Raw genomic sequence first — 22,205 nt, 5'->3', positions numbered from 1 at the left:
TTTCACACTTTGTTCATTTTGCCCATGTTTGCATTCTGCTGCAGGCTAATATTCTGGTACATTTATTGGTATTTCAAATGCCTGTTCATGGTGTTGGCTCATATAAAAAACTTCACTTGATAGCCTATAAGCATGCATTTCTTATACATGTTCATTAGCAAAAAACTCCTGAATATTGCACATATTCAGTCATTTGCATTAACTTGCAAAACTTCATTCTGTGGTCATAATCATTGGGATGAAATTCTTGCACAAACTGCAGTTTATATGAATAAAATTTGTTCCTCTTTAGAATACAACTAATAGATTGATGGCTGATACCTAATTCCTGGCTAATTTTTATTGTTGACTTCTTGCGATTCGTGGTTAATGAGTTTAGACAATAGGTGCTTGTAGCTTCAGCTGTGGCACATTCTAACCATCCAGATCTTAGACGCAAATAAAAATTGCCCATTTCCTCAAATATTGTTACAATTTTCTTGTTGACAATGAAATATCACAATATTCTGTAAATCTAACTCTTGTTGAGAGATTATTTCTGCATAAAGGAAAATAAAATTATACCAGAATATCCTTAGAATAAACCATAACTGCAAATAGATTCAACCAAATACTCATGAATGTCGAAAGCATACATCTTTCGTGTCTGTAACTATTTTGTGTAAAGTTGTATCATGCCTTTCCAGTTTGTTACTGTATACAGCAACCATTTCTTACATATCCTGACTTTGGACCATACTGTATAAAGAAATAGATTATTTGAACTAAATGCATCATTGAATACGATGTGAGACTGATTTATCATTTATATATAATATTTATCTTATATAATGATTAATAATGTGTTTTATCTGTTTCTAATAGATTTGATCTCTTTAATTCATAAATTTGTTACATGTTTATGTTTGATTGATAGAAAAAAAATAAACTGGAAAGATATAATTCTGAATACATCTGAATAAATTTTTCTAAAAACAAATTGTTTCATTTTAAAATATTTATTTAAAATATATACAAGCAATATTTACAAATACTTATGTTTGTGCTTTACTTAAATTAGTAAAACCAATACCAACACAAGTAAGTAATACTTTTTCAGTTCCTATATTTTCATTTTCTCGATGTTGCACTTCCATCTTGAATATAACTTGCAAAAAATCTCTAGTATGCCGTAAAAACTGGATCCTAAAATTAAGAATAATGTGAAATCTTTATCAGCCTACTAAGATACACAGGGTAATCAGTAAATTCTCAACAACTTTAATTCAACATAAAAAAGTAACTACAAGAAATATTGAAATTATATTAAAATGGATTAATTAGAACTAAGAAGGAAATTAACTAACAATTTACCTTCAGAAGTCACATTGTAATTAAATCCAGCTTGAGACAGTCTACTCTAGTTGAGAACTTGGAGGTTTAACTATGATATTGTGTGACTTATGAGTGTAAACACTTTGAAAACCTCATTAGCATACTTCCATTTTAGTCCTAATTAATCTATTTTTAACAGAATTTCAACATCTCCCTAGTTACTTTTTTATATCGAATTAAAGTTGCTGGGACTTGATCACTGTATAGTTTTTAAATATAACTGATCAATTTCTTAACAATTTAATTCCTTCCATGTCTTATTAAAATTTTCTTAATTTGTTAAATGTTTAAAATTGCTTCTAGCAAACAATATCAGTATTTTTTCTCAAGGAGCAACATATTCTTTCTTCTTCATTTATATGATTTAGTTACTGATGTTGTTTTGAATTATTTTTTCTAACTATCAACTACAGTTTCTCATAATAGTATCTGTTTAATTATTTTGTCAAGTTATAATCTTAAATAATAAAGTTTTTAAGATTTTGGAAACACATTCATTAAGGAAACTCCTCAAATGTAAATACAATTCATACTGTATTTCCCAGAGCAAAATCATTTTAGAAAAGTCAAGCACTTTTGGCTTGTATGCAATCTGCTATAAAGTCTGCTTATTTTTAAAATCATGTACATACTGTGAAAATTTTTTGTTTATGAATATAATACAGTATTATCTTTGATAAGTTAATATTGTTTATCAAACAGTAAACAGTTAACATTAATGTTATCAGCAAATACAATATAGAATTACTTACATGTATGGTGATAGTGGACCAATGATAACTTTTGATACATCTACTTGTCCTAAAGCCATGAAAAGAGCAGCTAAACTCTGATTTGATGAATCAATACATCCACCCTAAATTAATTCATTTTATATTATTAATATGTATAATAGTTTTCATATATCAAAAAAATAAATAAATATCTCAATTATACGGGCACTCCTCACTTTACGACCAAGTTCCGTTCTGACGACTACGTCCGTTAAGCGAATTGGTCGATAAGTGAGGAGCTTGTGCCGGGAATATAGGATCGTTGTAAAATTATACAAATTATGCAACAAACTTCAAATTTATTCATAAAAAGACAATTATAGTACGTGCAAGCCTATTATAGTATGCTTAGTGCACATGTCACCATTCGCCACTGATCGACACTCAAGCTGAGAAAGGGGATTCCCGAATTGCAGGTCGAAACTCGATTGGTCGTTAAGCAGATAGGTCGTAAAGTGAGGAGTACCTGTATTCAAGTTGTTACTAAACAAAATTTGAAGAACAAATTTATATCTAATCAATCTACTTCTTCACATAGATCTATGTAATGAAAAATGTTATTTCTTTGATTAAACCCTGGGTTGAAAAGCATGGGAAACATGTTGATCTACTGCACTGTATATAGTATTGTAATTTAGAGTAAATAAGGAGTTTAACTAAAGTTTTACCTTTTCAAATTATTTAGAGTCAAACAGTATTTTCTATTCCAAAGTTCATGGAAATATTTTTAAAAATAAAATTATAAATATTGTTGAATATTAAGCATAGGAAAGTTGAAATTGCATTCATAAGTTGAGAGCTTATTAGCTGAAGAGTAATTAGGAAAACCCTGGTTCAAACTCACTGGCTCTTTCCGAAAGAGATGGCGAGTTTGAACCAAAAGATGGTAGTCAAGATCTTAATTTCTACAATAGCATTGAAGCAATAATGAATTGTGTTAATTATGAAAACAATAATTATTTCAAATGTTATAGTTATAATCCATAAATAAAGTCAATAAATAGTTTTGATAGTTTGGAAACTGTACATGGAATTAAGGTATTTCTTTCAATTTTTACCTGTTGAAAGTTATAAACTGACCTCAAAAAACTCAACATTTTCAAATAAACCCCAGGGATACATGCTTTAAAAATAAACCTCCAGGGTTTAATCAAGGAAATGTAGTAGTTTATAATTTTTATACCCTATAGATTTCTTCTAGAAGTAAACATGCTGCTTTTTTCCCTATATCTTCAGGAACACTGGGACCTTTATCTGAACCAGAAGGATTTGATATAGCTTCTGCACAAAGGAAAGCACCTTCAGTTGTTTCTGCCACTAAACAAATACCAAAACCAGGAGATCTAGAATTTTCAATAATAAAACAATAATGGTGATTAATTTTTAAATTTATCAGTAATTTTAATTTAATTATTAATTATTTTGTAAAATATATTTATTTCATTCAAATAATATTAAATAATAAAACATATTTTACTTACTTTCCAGAATGCTTTCCTTTACAATGATCGGTATATACATAAACATCTGATAAAAATTTTAAAAGCACTCCTTTTGCAGCATCTACCATTCTATTTGCCATCTGTGGAGAAACTCTAGTTGCATAAGCTATGCCTCTGATTCTTCTAACTTTTCCTGGATTTGTTAATTGTACTGGCATTAACTGTTTACAAATAGGACAGGTGAATTTCACCTGACCACCTCCATTAGGAGCCATTCCTCTACCAATTATCTTTATTTCGATACCTTCATTATTGATTAGAAATTTTTTGAGTACAGGTAATGATGAATATTTTATGGCATCTACCTGAAAAAAATTTTAAATGTACATATATTGATCAATTTTAAATCATACTAAAATATTAATAGCAGAAGTAATTTCAAAAAGTAAATAGTTCAAGAAAAAACGATTGCTTATTTATAATTAAACAACTCAAACATTTTCAAGTTATATAAACAGAACAGAATAAAATTCTTTAGAATAAACTTAAAGATTTTAATGTGTTTTCAAAATTCTTATTTTGTTATATAAAACCTGTTTTAATTTTAAAATGGTTCAGCATTATTGTTTTCTGTTCTATGTTATTTCTGTGTTTCTAAACCATTCAATATAATGTTTCTTACCTGAGGATGGTCTTTTAATAACTAACTTTTTTGGTAATTTTTAAGTATTTTATTGTTGTAAAAAGGTCATGTGGGAATTAATATCTGTCAAAGCAGTTACTTTTGGTTATATAAAAGACAATTAATTTTTTAATGTAAACACTACTAAGATATTAAAATTACATATTTATAATCTTCTATATATATATAATTGAGACAAGTTGATAATAATAATCAGTGCAGAGCCCAAATGGTTAGGAGTTGAAAGTTGAAATTTAGTACACAGTTAGGGTACATCACAAGAACGCACACTGAGAAGGGATTTTTTTGAGATTCCTCTCCATGGGGGAGAGGGACAGGATTAAGGCTTAACACTTCCATCAACAATGGAATTGTTAAGAGAAAGTGAATGTGCAAGACGCAGATGCAGTTTTTTTCATTTTTGCAGGAAATCGAACATATTTTTAGACCCATCTAAAAATTCTCTAATTAGTCCAGAAACAGGGGGACCCAATTCTTGCATTCTGTGAAAACGGGTAAGGTAACGTAATAATCTTAATCTTCGCTATCGTTACTTTTGCTCGAGCAACGCCGGGCCTACCTGCTAGTTAGTATTTATATAACTATACAGGATGTTAGAAAAAAGCATTTGGCATTTATATGGTAAATAGTATACACATTAATGATATAAACAAACTGTAACAAACATAGCTTTTCAGATAAATAATCAACAAAAACATAGAATTTATAAGAAAGTTTGCAACTCTAAGATATAAAGGACGCATGGGAAAGGATGTGTGAAGTATCTTATGTAAATATCAAGGTAAAGATTTGGCAAAATTACTCTCTCTTTTAAGATCAAGTGCAACATGTAGAAGCCAATAAGATATACAAGTATAACATACAAAATTGTTAATATCTTATGTTAAAAACTAAACTATTTATGATTACTAAGGTCTTTCTACTCAGTATGGTGTATATTATCTACCACGTAAATGCTGACTGCTTTTTTTATCATTATAAATAGTATTTAGTAGCAGATGAAAGTAAAGAAAAATTATGCAATCTAATAATATAAGCCATTGATTGCGTGTCAGTTTATCTGTAATGGTATGCCTAGAATGGCCACTAGGGGCGCTCCTAGCTATTATTTAAATTAACAAAAAAATTCAGTATTTTGCGTAACAATATTAAAACAATAATAAATGCAGTTTTTTTTTGCATTTTTGACTGCGTTTTAGTAGGGTACGCCATGAGAAATTCAGTATATTATTATTTTTATTTGTAATAGGAATTTATTATTGATATGAATTTATTTATACCATGGAATGACACTGCTGCTGCTAGAACGCCCACTAGGGGGTGTTCCGAGCTACTAGTAGAATAGTAATCTATTATTATAATTTAACAACAATATAATAATTAAATAAAACAAAATTTACTAGACATGAACTGAAAATGTTAGTCATAATTTTCAAAAATAAGTCCAAAGTTCAATAAGGTTAGTATGTTTTATTTGTAATTAATGCTTTGTTTAGTGGATTATTTTTATTGTAATTATTCTTACAATTTTACTTAAAATAATCTCATTTTCTCTTTCATTTTAAAATGTAATTTATATTATATTTTCATTTTTTAACAAAAAGAATAGCTTAAATATTAAGAAACTATTAGAAATTTACACTGCTTTTTCAAGTAGTCAAATGTTTTATAAAATGAGAAAACATTTTCAGCCTTTTTAGGCTAACTTCAGTTAATGAAAATTCTTACAATATGGAATGTTAAATGGCATAGAATTGAATAACAGTTTAGATTAAAATATAAATATAAATATTAAAATTAATCTGAATAAAATTTAATTACTGAATAAAGGAATAAAATTAACCAAAAACAACAAAAGTTAGCGCTTTACAAGATTTTATGTGAGATAAACATTATGTTGTTATAAATGTTTACGGAGTGACTACGAAAATTTGAGAATGAAATTCCCTGACATTTCCAGGTTTTCTGGGGTTAAAACAAATTTTTCTCTGACCACATTGAACAAAACAAGATAGCTAGTTAGTCAAACTGCTATCAATTTACATTTTGTGTTTGTAAAGATTTACTATAGAAAATATATTGCATATATGGTAATAAGAAATATAATATTAATTGTCACTTATGAAACAAAACACCAACAGTATCATCAGCAGACTGGAGAAATAAGTAACGATAAAATTAAAAAGCATAAAGTTCAATATTTACTCTCAATTTTGAATTTTGTTTTACAATAGACTCATCAGCTATGAAGCAAGTGTGCTAATAACTAAAAATATAAAACCTTTCTCCTATTGTTGTGAATGCCCGGAAAAATGTACTTTATTTTCTGATTGTCTCTCTTCAAGAATACTGCAGTTACATGAAAAGTTGAAGAAATATATGCTAATGAAGTGCTAAACAAGTGATTCATGGCCATTGCGACACATGAAAGTATTTTAAATTGCCCACAATGAAAGTGCAGATGTACATACTTCTGAGAATTTTTATCTTATCTTCAGTAATATCAGCCTCTTTTTTGGGCAATTTTCATCTGTTTTACCCTTTTTTCTTTCAGTTTCTATATTTCTTTTTTGTATCTTTGTCTTCTCTACAATTTGACAATCTTTGTGTTTTGCTTCCTTTTGGCAAAGAAGCTTCCTGAAATTATAAATGTAAATTTTTTAGCACATAATTCATGCTTTTTTCATGCAAATATAAGTAATTCCTCCACTGTACTCCGAAAGTACTGCCTTCATGTGCATTTTACCTTGCAATAAGGAACTTTTTTCTAAGATAATTGACAATGCACTCTTCATGAACTGAAAATCCTCTTTCAATGTTAGCATTTCCACATGAAAGTACAGAGACAATTTTCATCCCAATAAAAATGATCTGCAGAGAACACTTTATAGTAAGAACAGGATATGCATCTATATAATTTTCAATTTCAAAATTACAGAATATGAATAATATATTTTTTGAACTCATCTGGTATTATATAGCTAAAGCAAACATGAAACTTTATGTTAGATTTGCTTTCTGTTATGTAAATATCAAGGTCAGATAAGGACAGAACAAAAGATATGAATAGAGCTGGAATGAATAGAGCTGGAGTCTATATGATCAAACTTACTAAAAACCAAAAGAATTTGTAACATAATGGTTCTACTATTTGGTTTTAATAATTTTGCAACTACTTCATTGCACAATAGGTTTTAGAATAAGGTGTTAAAGCATAGTGGAATGCTCCTATTATTATTACTGAAATGAAAGAACATACCATTAGGTTATAAGAGCATACATTTATTCATACATCATCTAAACATGCTAATGTGATTAATGCCAAAAATGCATTAATTTGGCTATATTGTTAAATACAAGAAACTTCTCTTTTACCACACATAATTGATAAATTTGATTAGTTATACATATACATCCATCATTATTCTCATTACTATTGTGACCATTTCATATCTTGATGACAATAATCTCTTAAAATTTTATCGTAGTGTTTAATCTCAATTAAAATATTGTAAAACTTTTTGTTATTTTGATTCATTTTATTATTATTTTTTTGTAATTAAGTTTCATTCAAATTAATTTTAATATCGCAGTAAAGTATAACTTAATGTGGACTGAAATGATGACAAGTTTTACGACAAGGGATGATGCTAGTCTAAATTGTGGATTTTTTATAAAAGTATTATATGTAAAAATTCATAGACTATTAACTTTGTACCAATAGCGAGTATTTCTATTTGTAGTTAATATTTTTCAAAAATTAAAATTTGACTATTAAGTGGCTAATTTTGAGTTAGTGACATTTGCATTGTGGCATTTTCCAGTGGCACCTTGGAAAAGGAGTTATATTCTTTGTTAATAAATGGAATTCATTCTATTATCACATATTGCCAGTGAAGAACAATAACTTAACACTAGGATCAAGTAAGTTACAGAGGTAAAAATTGTTATATGCTTTTATTTTTTTTTTTTAATGACATGATAACTTGGCATTCTGTAAAACTCATCAAGCGTTGAGTTTCCGGGACTCTACCATATAGTTTAAATTAAAATAACAATTATTCAATTCCATGGCATTCGTTGTTCTATTGCAAGACTTTTCTGTAACTAAATTTGGCCTAAAAAGGTCAAGAATGTTTTTACATAATAAAATATTCGACTATCTAAAGAGAAAAGTAGTGTGTGGATTTCTAATTTCACAATATGGTGCCAATAATTTTTCAATTTTAAGAAATTCTATTGTAATAACTCAATTTTATTTTAAAAAAAACTTTATATACATTTAAAAATTAAAATAAACAACACACTTACAGAAGGATCACAGTCATCATTTGTTATGCCATAAAGTGTAACATTCAAAGGCTTTTTACAGAAAGGAGCTAAAGATACTAAAGCTTCTAAATAATATCCTATTGAACGTCCAGTGCCACAATCGTGTTCTATTTTTCCTCCATACAATAAACCTGGTTGATAATATACAACTGTTCCTAAGAGAAGTAAAATAAACTATATTTAAAATATTAAATTATATACACAACAATAATAAACTTTAATCTCAATACATTTATATTTATATATTTTGTTTTTAAATTAAAATTTCTTATAAAATTTTAAAATTAAAAAAAAAAAAAAATAGAAGAAAATATTCTGTTTAACATATTAAATTTCATAATAAATAAATACTTATGAATATAATCACTGAGAATTATACACCTATTCTACATTTCTAATGAATATTAAAATAAAACTATTTCTATTCTTACAGGTCAGATCAAGAACCATGACTTTCATCAAAAAATCCAAATTTTATTTTAAACATTATGTTCCATCTTTAGCAATAGGAACCAAAACCAGTTCAAAATTCAGAAGAACATAACATGCCATATGCTACTGTGATAATGAAATATTATTTGAACATGTCTCAAAATTTTCTACATCTTTTCTATTTACTATAGATTCTGTGGATCAAAATATAATAAACTTTAAAAACTGATATTATATAGCTTTATTCTATTTTTTGTGAAGTCTGTGAGTCCGGAAATGGATGTAAAGGAGCCAAAACTATAAAATGTAATGTTCTGTCATTATCACAAACCAGCAAAACATTCTTGATAATTCCTAGAACTTTTATGTTTGGATGATTGGTAACATAAACATTATATTTTATAAAGATTTGAAGAAGCCAGCGAAAAAAATATATTAAATTGGAGAATGAAAACAGAGTTTAGTTTATATTATTGACAATGAGACATAATCTGAAAATATTTGAAACAAAATATTTTTTGTATTTGAAAGATTCTGTTTATATGAGAATATCAATATGGAGACATTATTTGTTCACTCGTGAAAAAAAAGCTGTTTTTTATTTCATTTAATTATTTAAACTACAGTGAAACCTCGGTTTTCGTTGACTTCGGTTACTGTCGGTTTCGGTTTTCATCGATTTTTTTTGTGAAAAATTTGTCTCGATTTTTGTTGGTGTGCCCACGCGACCTCACCAAAATCAGAAGGCGACTCACGTTTTCCTCTGCAGTATGGTGTTGTTTCTCATTGAGCAAGCATTAACCCGCATGTCTAGAGAAACAATTCAATTGCTTTCATTTCCTGTTTGTCATGGTGGCTCGTGTCTTGTTAGGATTGGGCAAATCTGGACCAATATGATTGTTCCGTACAATCCGTTGAATTTGAAAGAGAGAGCTATAGACGAGCAGGGACGCTGAATGGAGGACCGCCAGCCACCGGCGTGCATATATAAGGACAGTTTAGGCGGGAAAATGGAAGTGGCTTTCATCTGGTTAAAGAGAAGGCATCGTCTCGCCAATGACAGGGCGCGATTCCTGAAAGTGTTAGTGCATCGTAAGGTGTTTAAATGTAATACGAACAATTAGCAATCATTGGCACATTGATTTCGGTCGCAATTTTTTGCACATTAAGTTTAGTAACTTGACTCTGTTAGCTCCATCATGGGACCGAAGAAAGTTTCCAGAGCCAGCAGGCCTTTGAAGAAGAAGGTGAGGAACACGACTGAATTGAAAAAGGAAATCATAGAAAAATATGAGAGCGGCATTAAGATTGCTGAAATCAGCCGCATGTACAAGAAATCGCCATCCACAATAAGTTCCATTGTGTTGAAAAAGGAAGCGATAAAGGAGGCTAATGTAGCGAAAGGTGTAAATGTACTAACGAAACAGAGATCTCAAACAATTGAAAATGTTGAACAGTTATTATTAATTTGGATCAAACAAAATCAGTTAGATGGCGATTCTGTTTCGGAGACAAAGTCGAATAGCATTTAACAATAATTTTGATCGTTGATTCCAACACTCTTCACCGGCTTTCATACACGCGAAGAAGAGTCTTCAGAAAGATAAATAACATATTAATGTTCATTTATTTATTATATTAGTCTTATATATTCATTTTATGTTCATTTCATACTGTTTTTAGTATTAAACGCTATATTCATTCTCTAAAAAATGTGTTTTTGGTGCGTATTTTGGAGTCTCTAGAACAAATTAATCGGATTTACATTGATTCCTATGGAAAAATTTGTCTTGGTTTTCATTGGTTTCGGATTTTGTTGATTGTTTTCGGATGAATTATTGATGAAAACCGAGGTATCACTGTATTTAGCTTCTCTTTATAACATTATCATTATTTAATATCCTTAGTCAATTTGTTATTGTAGAATACAACTTACTATTATCAAATATATCATATAAGAAAAAGAATATAATTCAAATGTCTTGATTAAAAATTAATTAACAAAGACTAGAACATTAAACAATATGTTTGTAACTCTTTGAAGGCACTGAAAAAACCTTCAAAATCCAATTTTACATTATTCTAGAATTTGTTTTCATTCTGTATATTAAAAAAATATAAAACAGAAGAAATAAAAACTTTTTAATAATGTAAATTAGCAATATTGTGGATATAGATAAATAAATAAATCGGATATTATCACTATAATTTTTATTTCCTTTGTTTTAATTGTATTTGTTACATATTGTCAGCTACCACTTTTTACATTGTTTATATCTATATACTGTAAATAAAAATGTAAATGTTTGTTTGTTCAAAATCTTAAATCTCCAAAAGTTCTTCAGATTGCTTTGAAATTTCGACACAACGTTGCATTCGAATACGCACATGTTTTTATATACCTGCTAAATTCTTCAAGATTCCGCCCGTGGGGGAAAGGGAGAGGATTAAGGCTAATAATAATAATAAGCGCAGAGCCAAAATAGTTAGGAGTTGAAAGTTAAAATTTGGTATACTGATAAGGTACATTATGAGAACGTACACCAACAAGGGATTTTTCGAAATTTTCCCCTCGCGGAGTAGAGGTTGTTAACAATGGAAGTGTTAAGAGAAAGCAACGTGCAAGATTTACAGGCACAGATGTGGTTTTTTGCGTTTTTGCAGGAAATTGAACATATTTTTAGACCCATCTAAAAATTTTCTAATTATTCTGGAAACAGGAGGACCAAATTCTTGCATTCTGTGAAAACGGATAAGATTGGCTATAATGTAATAATCTTAATCTTCCCTATCGTTACTTTTTGCCCAAGCAATGCCGGGCTTATCTGCTAGTAATTAATATATCAACAAATATTTTCTTTTATATTGAAATTAAAATGTAATTATTAAGTAATAAATACCTGTTTCATTTATATTCACAAGGGTTCCATTTGTAATTTTATCAAGCAATTCGGTGAAGCAAACTTCAAAATCTGAAAACAATTTAAGTTTAGTGTTTGTATTCTTATAAAACAAAATATACTATGTAAAGTAAAGAAACTGAAATTTTACTCATCAAAAATATTGTCACAGCTAAATAATAATAATGATAATAATTTTTTATAATTTAATTAAATAAATTTTTTTACAGCATACATTTTCTATACTCTTCCTATCATAATCAAATAACATTGCGATTTTATTAATATTTGCCGACTTTGTGGAACTGGTTAATTATATTTAATTAATTTATTTAATTCTTAATCATAATCGATGATATGCATTTTGGAAAGATTAATGTGGAACTTGGCTGCTCTTGATAGAATTGATATAATAATTAAAATTATTATTATGATTATTCAAACATTTATAATAATTGCTAGTAATGAATTTGACACAATAATTAAAATAATTAATAATAACTGTACAAATATTAATTATAATTGCAACTAATGTAATAAAAATAACAATTAATAATAGATGTTCAAATAGTCACCTCTAAAATAAATGTAATTTAGTTAGATGATGATTATATTATATATCTTATTTCAATTGCTACTGCGTAAAACTTACAATAGCAATTCTTCAATATTTTAAAATTATCATCATCATCAATTTAAAAACAGGAATTTATATTAGAAAACAAACTATTTGATATTAATAAAAACTGAACAATAATTGTTAAAAACTTCTTTTAAAATAAATAATTTCATACATCAATATTATATTAAACTAAGAAAAAAATATGTCTTTTACTGGAAATAGAAAAGTTTTAAAAACATAAAAAACATTAATGTGTTCCAACAAATGTTTTCGTATCTCTATCGGGTGCTTCAGGTTCATTAATGTTCTAAAATTGGAATGCGCAGAGTTTAAAAATTAACTGCCAATCAATACAGGCGTTCGAATTATTTGATGTAAATTAATTTGGCTATTTATGCTCCTCCCCATTATAGGCTTTCACCGATTGCATATTAATACTCTAGCCCATAATTCCATGAGTAAGATGTCACATCTGTTGTTGTTGTCCCTAGCATGCATATTGCCATGCATACAATATGGTGTTGCTGTCTTTATAATTTATGCAGTTTCCTGCTTTGCTGGCCTTGTATATTTCCAATTCCCTTATATGGTCGGTTTGGAATAATTTTTTTATAAGGGTAGCGGCTGTTAGGTCAGCATGTATATCTGAGTCTGGCGCATATGTAGACAATGCGGTTGTATTCTTATTTTTGTCTATGTCGTATTTATGTTCTTTTAGCTTTTTTGTTGATCCTATATATACCAGGTTCTTGTGAAATCTATTATCCTTGATTGGTACTTTGTATACTCCTGGCGCTCTCATGGTGTTCATCTTGTCTTTGTCATTTCTTAGCAGCTCATATATTGTCTGGGTTCTTGTATACGTTAATTTGATTCCACATTGATGACAAAGACAAGATGAACACCATAAGAGCACCAGGAATATTCAAAGTACCAATCAAGGATAATAGATTTCACAAGAACCTGGTATATATAGGATCAACAAAAAGGTCAATACAAAAAAAAAAGGCTAAAAGAACATAAGTACGACATAGACAAAAATAAGAATACAACCGCATAGTCTACATATGCGTCAAACCCAGATATACATGCTGACCTAACAGCCGCTACCCTTATAAAAAAAATCATTCCAAACCAACCATATAAGGGAATTGAAAAAATTGGAAATATACAAGACCAGCAAAGCAGGAAACTGCATAAATTATAAAGACAGCAACGCTATATTGTATGCATGGCAATATGCATACCAGGGACAACAACAACAGATGTGACATCTTACTCATGGAATTATGGGCTAGAGTATTAATATGCAATCAGTGAAAGCCTATAATGGGGAGGAGCATAAATAGCCAAATTAATTTACATCAAATAATTCGAATGCCTGTATTGATTGGCAGTTAATTTTTAAACTCTGCGCATTCCAATTTTAGAACATTAATGAACCTGAAGCAGTTCTCAATAGAGATACGAAAACATTTGTTGGAACACGTTAATGTTTTTTATGTTTTACTGGAAATAGAAAGGTTTTAAAAAGACATATTATAACTTCCAGTACCTAAGAGTGATAGTTGCTAAGAAAAAAATTAGTATAATATGATAAAATTATCATTTTATAATAAAATACAGTGATAAAAATTGTCATTTGTATATAATAATCTATTCTATTTATGCCAAACAATTGCCAAATTATACAATGGGCTTTATTATGCTATTAACTGCTAATTAAATTTCAGGTAAACTCGCTTGAGCCTACTCGAAATTTAATTAGTAGTTAGTAGCATTAATATAGCCTGTTGTAATCTGGCTTTAATCTAAAAATTGAGTTTGTACATGTTTATATTTGTATTCTTCATACCAATAAAAAAAAGCACAAACTTGCACTAAAAAGTTTCAAATATAAATAGAAAAATTACATAAATTAATTATTTATTACATAAATAAGAGTCTGTCATAATTATTGATCAATAAATAAAAAAATTTCAACAGGATTGTACTTAGCAAAGTTTTTACAAGCCCTTTATGTACAGGTATAGGACAAAATAATAGGAACACCCCTTTCGAAATGTGTTGTACTTCGACCGTCCAATACAGTCCCACCACGTCTCGCAACATTCTGCCATCCAGTGGGAGTGAAGGGGAAGGTATCAGTCGAGCATTTGGCAATGTGACAGTTGCATGAGAAAATTCTGTTCCCAGCAAAGCGCCATTATGTCCGACCTGTCTGATGTGCAAAGAGGCATGATTATTGGAGCTCGCCTCGCTGGAGCGTCAGTGTCTAGAACAGCCAACCTTATGTGCGTTTCAAGGTCCACTGTGTCAAGGGTTATGACAGCCTACACAAAACTGGGAAAGGTGTCCTCTGCGAAGCTGAACAGTGGGCGAAAGTTGAAGTTGACTGACCGGGATAGACAAGCATTGAAGAGGACAGTCACCCGAAAACGTAAGACTACACGGCCACAGGTAACCTCCGAGATGAACACCCATCTCCAGAACCCCGTATCCACCAAAACTATTCAACAGGAGCCACATGCTGCAAACATTCATGGCCGAGTAGCCATCCCAAAGCCGTTAGTGTCACCGCAGAATGCTATGAAGCAATGACACTGGTGCCGAGACCACCGAAACTGGACACAACAGCAATAGGAACAGGTCATCTGGTCTGACGAATCATCATTTACATTATTTCAGACCACTGGACGTGTGTTCATCTGGTGAACACCAGTAGAGGCATTTCATGTTGACTGTCTGGTTCCTACCATAAAGCATGGAGGGGGCTCTGTGATGCTGTGAGGAGCAATATCATGACGTGGCTTGGGACCACTCATAGTCCTGAGGGAGAAGGTCAGAGGCGAGCATTATCGCAGTATTCTTGCAGATCACTTACACCCTATGCTTCATACTCTGTTTCCTGGAGAACATCCTCTATTCCAAGATGACAACGCCCCTGTACACACAGCTCGCTGTGTGTCAAACTAGGTTGGATGAACATAATGATGAAGTGGAACATCTCACATGGTGTCCTCAATCCCCTGATCTCAACATCACTGAGCCTATGTGGGGTTTTTTTAGAGAACAAAGTCCGTGCTCAGTTTCCTCCTCCACGCACACTACCTGAACTCGAGACCACTCTGCAGGAGGAATGGCTGCGAATTCTTTTAAACTTTCTGCACAACCTTTACTTGTCAATCCCATGTCGGATACAAGCTGTAATTCAGGCCAATGGTGGCCCAACTCCCTACTAATAAATATTTTGTATTCTTTCACAGGTGTTCCTATTATTTTGTCCTATACCCGTAGTCTTCAGCCATGTACAGCACTCATTGCTAAATGTCAAAGCTATTTTCATGAGTGTATGGATCACCATATTGCAATTAGAATAATATCTACCAATGGGAATCAACCTCATACCAGCAATTCCTTGAATACCACTTACAACCTGCACTTGTGCATGAACAACTGATTTTGTCACAACAATGCTCATTGCCACATTGCTAGAATTGTAACATCACTTCTAGAGAAATGAGATTAGGAGATCCTTGAACATTTGTACAATTCACCTAACATGTCTACATGATTTGGACTTGTTCTAGAAACTAAAAAAGCTTTTACAAGATTTAATTCGACAAGTGATTACAAAGATTTAATTCGACAAGTTTTTACAAGTGATTCATGAGTTTCATCTGTGGAAAAGGCTGTGCCAACAGAAACAACACCTAACAGACATGGCAACATATACTACACACGGCCAGAGACAAATATGTTGGAATCAGTATGGTGGAGTTGTAAACAAATACTCTGACTCTGGCAAATTTTAAATGTGCAACTCTGATTCTGATCTTTTCTTTTTACTTTCCCAGCGGTTAAGTAAACATTGTCCCAGTATTAGTTCCCGGTCACATAATTAAAATAGCCTTCAGATTTACAGATCTTCAGAGATGATCATCCTATCCACCATCAATCTACTACAACATTGCATTTATATATTATTAGCATACTTCTAAAAAATAAAAGCTTTTAATAAAATTATATTTACTTGATCTGGATACACTTTTTCTTATCTAGTATACTAAGAGATTTTAAGAATCTTAACAGATTGGTAAAGATTAATATAAAACTTACTAGTCTATGACATCTGTCATAAGCTGAGAAGAAATTGAGTAATTTTTTAAATCAAGACAATTCAGAAATAGCAAATATGTTTGCATATGACATTTTGGTTAAAGTGTACCTAGGTGACCCCAATGGCAGTGCTTCTGACGGACTCCTCCCGGAGGGGAGCCACCGGCAGGCCGCCCAGTGTTTAACGTCACTAGTTATTGATTCATGGTAGTTCTTAAACAAAAGAAAAAAAAAAGGAAACGTCTACTAAAAATGTAGTTATGTAGTTAACCTAACCAAACCAACCTAACCGAACTGAAGCATCGCCATTGGGGTTACCTAGGTACACTTTAACCGACATGTTCAAGAATAATCAAAAATTGGGCAATGATTTTAGAATATCATAATCTTTAGAATGCCCTAACCCAAAATTCATATAAACTAATCAAAAATGGATAACATTTTCTTCATCTATACATCACTTTTTCTTAATTAAATCTCTAATGTCTTCAAAGACAATAACGAATAAAATCCAACTTATATCTTTGTGAATAATGATCACAAGGATCTTTATATTAAAAAGTAATCGCTTTCCTGATTCATTTTTTGTAATAACTTGGATAAACTGCAGCATTCGACGTGTCTTTTTGAACAACTTAAATAACTATTAAAATATAACTACCTCACCTCTAACACCGGGTTCTTCGTCTTTAAAGCGTATATTTTTAATTTTCACGGGTCTCATACTAAGTGTGGATAGTATTAAACGCTGTCGAAAGAAGTTGGAACCTTCGTAAACAAGACACGTGTTCTTAGAGGCGGCCATTTTCTCAATAGGTTCGAATAGACAGAATACGCGATACGGAAAAACGAATAAGAATTGATATTCAGTAAGAAAATTTACAGTTCGGTACTTATTATTTTGTTTCTTAATAAGGTATAAAAATTTTTATTTAATTAATATTCTTTTTATTTTTTTACTTTTAGGGAATAATAAATGATTAAGTGATTTTTAATCCGTTTTGTTTATCATTTCAATTTCACTGGTAGATATCATCACTATGCACGTGGAAGTTTATTTTTTGAACGATTTTACGTGGAAATGTGAACCAATTTTGCTTTAACATTGTTTTACATGTTAACAGAAGATACGTAAATCTCGTAACGTTTAAATTGATCGAAATTATTATGAAATTTGTGTAAAAATGTGTTCATTTTATAAAAATTTCAAAAATGTCATTTTCTCTAGTAATGACAAATTACTCATTTTTCCTGAGATAACAAGGTAAATATTTAATTTTAATCACTTACAGTCATAATTTTAAATAAGATTTATTATATTTTATTAGGTAAAATTGCAGTTCTGAATGAGGGGTTTTTAACCCCCATGTTTTAGACCCATTTCGGTTAATGTAACCCTTGGTGCCAAGATGGCGGCTCGTCTCTGATTCCAGCAAGGAAACAGTGGGCAGCACGTTCTAACCAACCAAGGCCAGTTGATCGCTTCGCTAGTAAGGCCGTCCACCAATTCTCTCTGTCTATTGTACCGAGCGTATAGACGCTAGTTGATATTTTCTCCGCTTGTGGCGCTAACGATCGGTGACCATCCATAGTCAGCGTTTCAGTATAGAGGAGTTTGGAGACGCGTTGCGTTAAGTATTTTTCTCATTAATGCAGGATGAAAACTTTTGACAGTCAAGAAATGAGCTGCTGAAAACGATGTTCCCTAGTTCGTGAAAAAAGCATGGGAACATGGGAATGCTTCGAAAAAAGCGAAATAACAATACAGTATTTTTCACACCTTTATTTTTATAAGACGTTTTTAGAAAGAAGTAATAACAGAGTATTATTGGCATGGAAAATACAAACTTTTTCACACTAATACTATTTAATGATCTCTTTTCGATTCTTAAAGATACCAGTAGTTAATCGTTAATTTAAAAATTTTTTTTACTCGAAAAGTACGCAAACTTAGCAAAACTAGATTACCTATAGTGTCTACTATAAAAAATTTCACATTTTCGGACTATATCTATATATATAATCGAGACGAGTTGATAATAATAATAATAATAATAATCAGCGCAGAGCCCAAACGGATAGGAGTTCAAAGTTGAAATTTGGTACACAGTTAGGGTACGTCACGAAAACGCACACTAAGAAGGGATTTTTCGAAATTCCTCTCCACGGGGGGAGGGACGAGATTAAAGCTTCTATATACATTATCGAGACGTGTCCAAACGGTTAGGAGTTGAAAGTTGAAATTTGGTACACAGTTAGGGTACGTCACGAGAATGCACACTAAGAAGGGATTTTTCGAAATTCCTTTCCACGGGGAGAGGGACAGGATTAAGTCTTAACACTTCCATCAACAATGGAAGTGTTAAGTAACAATGGAGAACAAGAGAAAGCGACGTGCAAGATTTACGGGCGCTGGAGGAAAAAAAAAGAAAAAGAGTAATACGTTAGAACATATTTGATTTTCAAATTTAAACAGATTAGTTCGGTTTTTCTCGACTTTTCTTCTTTAGAACATTCGATGAAAATTGAACGATATAATCAGAACACGTCGTGAAAATCGAACAATATTAGGACATTCGATTTTCAAATTCGACCTTTCTTTAAAAATACTTAGTTTGTTGATGAAATTACTCTCTTTCTTTCGTGACTATAACGTAATAATCTTAATCTTCACTATCGTTACTTTTGCCCGAGCAACGCCGGGCCTACCTGCTAGTATATGATAATTTATTAAAATGCTGTGTATTAAATCTGTTATAAAATTATTACTTTTGTTAATTAAGACTCTACGAATAAATATCGATATAACCTTTCGAAAAAATCTGCTTATTTTTTTGGCAAAAATAAGCAATTTTTTAGATTAGTAAAAAAATTTCGAAAAATTTTCGCGGAAATATGGTGATATTGAAGGTAAGAATTTATAATAATTAATATTGGAGAAGTACGTAGAATTGTGAACAAAAGCAACATATATTGTTTTAAAGTTCAAATTGAAAGTATAGCTATGGTAAAAGTAACATTGCTTCAGTTTACATTTCTAATATAAATAAAATTCTTTATAGAAAAAAACAGAAGTTTATTACATAAAAATAATTAATTTATTAAATAAAGTGTACTGTTTTTGAATGAATTTTACAAACTTCAGAAAACAGAAATGTACTTAGCTTCCTTCTCATCAGAAATTTACAATATGAATTAGACTTAATATTTACATTTAATTACATTAGACTTTTAATATTTTTCTAGAAGTGGGCTTATGATACAGTCTGAGAACTTTTTCCACAGTTTGACTTAATTGTCCAGTCCAATTGGTTAGTAAAGGGCTAACAAACTTTGTTACTATAATATTGCACATGCGATTATTGTGATTTGAATGTGCACCATCAGTGTTAGTCTTACACCACAGTGCAGGGCAGTTTTTCAAGTATGGCAAAATGACCTTTATCAGCTTAACTTTCAAACTAGCCTGACAAGATTTGTGTATGTAATTACATCATCAAAAAAATCTGTAAGAATTCTAATCACTCCCACTAACGCTGGTCTCGGATAACGAAGCTGTCCTCTATCTTAGTTTGATATTAAGCCAAAAAGAGCTCCATTACTTGCAGGATGGTTTCAAGGCACTCATAGCATGCAATCTTCTCTTCAAGAACTCTAATTAAGTAACCACTGATAACTGCCAGAGAAGCATTTTCAATTGTACAGGGAACACTGCAGTCTTGTGTAACAGATTGCAATTTTTGCAAAATAGACAGTGAAGAATCATGCAATTTACAGACTTTATCTTCAACATTATAATTGGTTTCTGTCATAACAGGTAACAACTTTGAGGAGAAAGAAGAGCATGGTGCATTTCCATTCTGTGCAGCCTGTAAGATACCAACTTTTAAAATCATTTGCGTTGTAAGAGATGCTGATCGTGCATCTAATTTGTCATTTCCTCCATTAAACTGACGAATGCAGCTAAAGAATGACTCAATTGGATCACTGTTAAATCTCTTGTCAAAACATATCTGAATTTGACGGTATTCAGCAAGTACTTTACAACATCAACTGTGCTGAGTGTTGTCAGATAGAGAGCTACACAATGAATGTATTTTTATCTATATACCAAGCTGCTGTTGAAGAGAAAGTTCCGTCAACTGTGTATAACTCACGAATGAATATAACAATATACAAGTATAACTATATATAATTATCACAATTTCATAAAATAGCTATACCTGCACACAAAAGTACAAAACGACCAATTCACTGAACGTGTGAGTCTCACCGTTAACTAGCGCCAAAATCTTTCGCAGCGGCGAAAAATGGAAACAGTGTGAATACGGCAATTTTCCTTACGGCGGACGGCCTTACTAGCGAAGCGATCAAGTGGCCTTGCCTAACCTAACCTAACCTATTCTAATAATTTTTGTTAGTAATAACTATGGTAATTTATTAGAATAGGTTCAGGTTAGAACGTGCGTCCCACAGTTTCCTTGCTGGAATCAGAGACGAGCCGCCATCTTGGCACCTAAGGTAACATTAACCCTTTACTCTTATGGGTATGGCCTACGGTAGCAGTTGCCAATGTTTCTTGTGTCTCAAACTCTTAAGACTCCATGCCGTGATTGACCACAGACTCCTAGCGGTCTGCAGACCGCCGGTTGAGAAACGTGGGTGTATGGCACCGTTAAGGTCCTAACCGCCTCGTTCAGAGCTGCACGTGCCTTTTATTATGTGAAAAAGTCACTATAAAAACTTTCTTGTTAAAATTTTATGCAGTGAAACTTCAACTGTTCTGAAATTATCAACTTTACGTAACAAGACAGATAAAAATATAGAAAAAGAAAGTGAATCAAAGTCTGCAAATGAGTAAGAATTATTATTTTATATTTTTGTAAATTAAAGTATAAAAAATAGAATGCTGTCAATATATATATATGTATGTTCTAAATTTTGTTTTTAAGTAGAATTTTTACTCAATATCTTTCAAATAGGATTTACTGGTTCGGCACTAATTTTTCTTTTTTAATGATGATTAAATTATGTATATGTTCAATGCCTTTTTTCTTTTGTTTTTACTAAATGTTTATCTGTATATTTATATTTCATATTATGTTATCAGAGCTTTCAACAAATAATTTTGAAAAAAACTACTTGTAGCTAAAAACAACCAACAGCAAAATTTTAATTAAAATGTGGTGGTTTTGACAATTTGGCACTCTTCTGTTTTGTTATCCACGAGCAATGCAACACAGCTCATGACTCTTGTGTACACCATGTAACGTGACACAATGGCTATTGAACGGTCCAACATGAAGTGTTTAATTCTTTCTTGGTATAACTTACCTTATGGCTTATTGTTAACCTTCAATTTTAACTTTTTATCTTATAAAATCACATTCTTTTGTTACATTGTTACTGAAGAAGAAATCTCTTTATGTTTATAAACTTGTTTCCATACTTTTTTCTTAATTTCATATAACTGCAATTTAGAAAATAAATTGTTTTATTTTTACTTTC

General features: G+C 30.8%; 2 protein-coding genes across 2 annotated transcripts in view; one reads left to right on the top strand and one right to left on the bottom strand.

Moving 5' to 3' along the window:
• Positions 1-979: 979 nt before the first annotated feature.
• Rtc1 (RNA terminal phosphate cyclase 1) lies at positions 980-17,564 on the bottom strand. The gene is made up of 7 exons (XM_067280967.1): positions 17,364-17,564; positions 11,957-12,028; positions 8,604-8,779; positions 3,629-3,954; positions 3,331-3,490; positions 2,127-2,230; positions 980-1,185 (listed from the first exon to the last, which is right to left on the bottom strand). The coding sequence occupies exons 1-7, from the start codon at positions 17,500-17,502 to the stop codon at positions 1,035-1,037; spliced, it is 1,128 nt and encodes a 375-aa protein (XP_067137068.1). The 5' UTR covers positions 17,503-17,564; the 3' UTR covers positions 980-1,034.
• The window catches only part of wuho (tRNA (guanine-N(7)-)-methyltransferase non-catalytic subunit wuho), a 19,190-nt gene continuing 14,412 nt past the window's right edge, over positions 17,428-22,205 (top strand). Inside the window, exons 1-3 of the mRNA XM_067280966.1 lie at positions 17,428-17,586; positions 17,664-17,961; positions 21,465-21,554. Of these exons, the coding sequence (XP_067137067.1) occupies positions 17,882-17,961; positions 21,465-21,554 (170 nt within the window). The 5' untranslated portion in view covers positions 17,428-17,586; positions 17,664-17,881. The remainder of the gene's footprint in view (positions 17,587-17,663; positions 17,962-21,464; positions 21,555-22,205) is intronic.

The sequence above is a fragment of the Centruroides vittatus genome, unplaced genomic scaffold (assembly GCF_030686945.1).
Source record: "Centruroides vittatus isolate TY-2023 unplaced genomic scaffold, ASM3068694v2 contig_900, whole genome shotgun sequence".
In the NCBI taxonomy this organism is placed as follows: Eukaryota; Metazoa; Arthropoda; class Arachnida; order Scorpiones; family Buthidae; genus Centruroides; species Centruroides vittatus.
Note: the sequence above shows the minus strand (reverse complement) of the source record. Positions and strands in the feature narration are given on the sequence as shown.

Excerpts from the sequence above, each read along its gene's own strand:
- Rtc1 (XM_067280967.1), bottom strand. The coding sequence starts at position 17,502 with ATGGCCGCCTCTAAGAACACGTGTCTTGTTTACGAAGGTTCCAACTTC. Across the intron at positions 3,955-8,603 it reads ATGATGACTGTGATCCTTCT|GTAGATGCCATAAAATATTC; the intron begins GTAAGTGTGTTG and ends AATTTTTTTCAG. Across the intron at positions 2,231-3,330 it reads TTCTAGAAGAAATCTATAGG|GGTGGATGTATTGATTCATC; the intron begins GTATAAAAATTA and ends GAATTAATTTAG.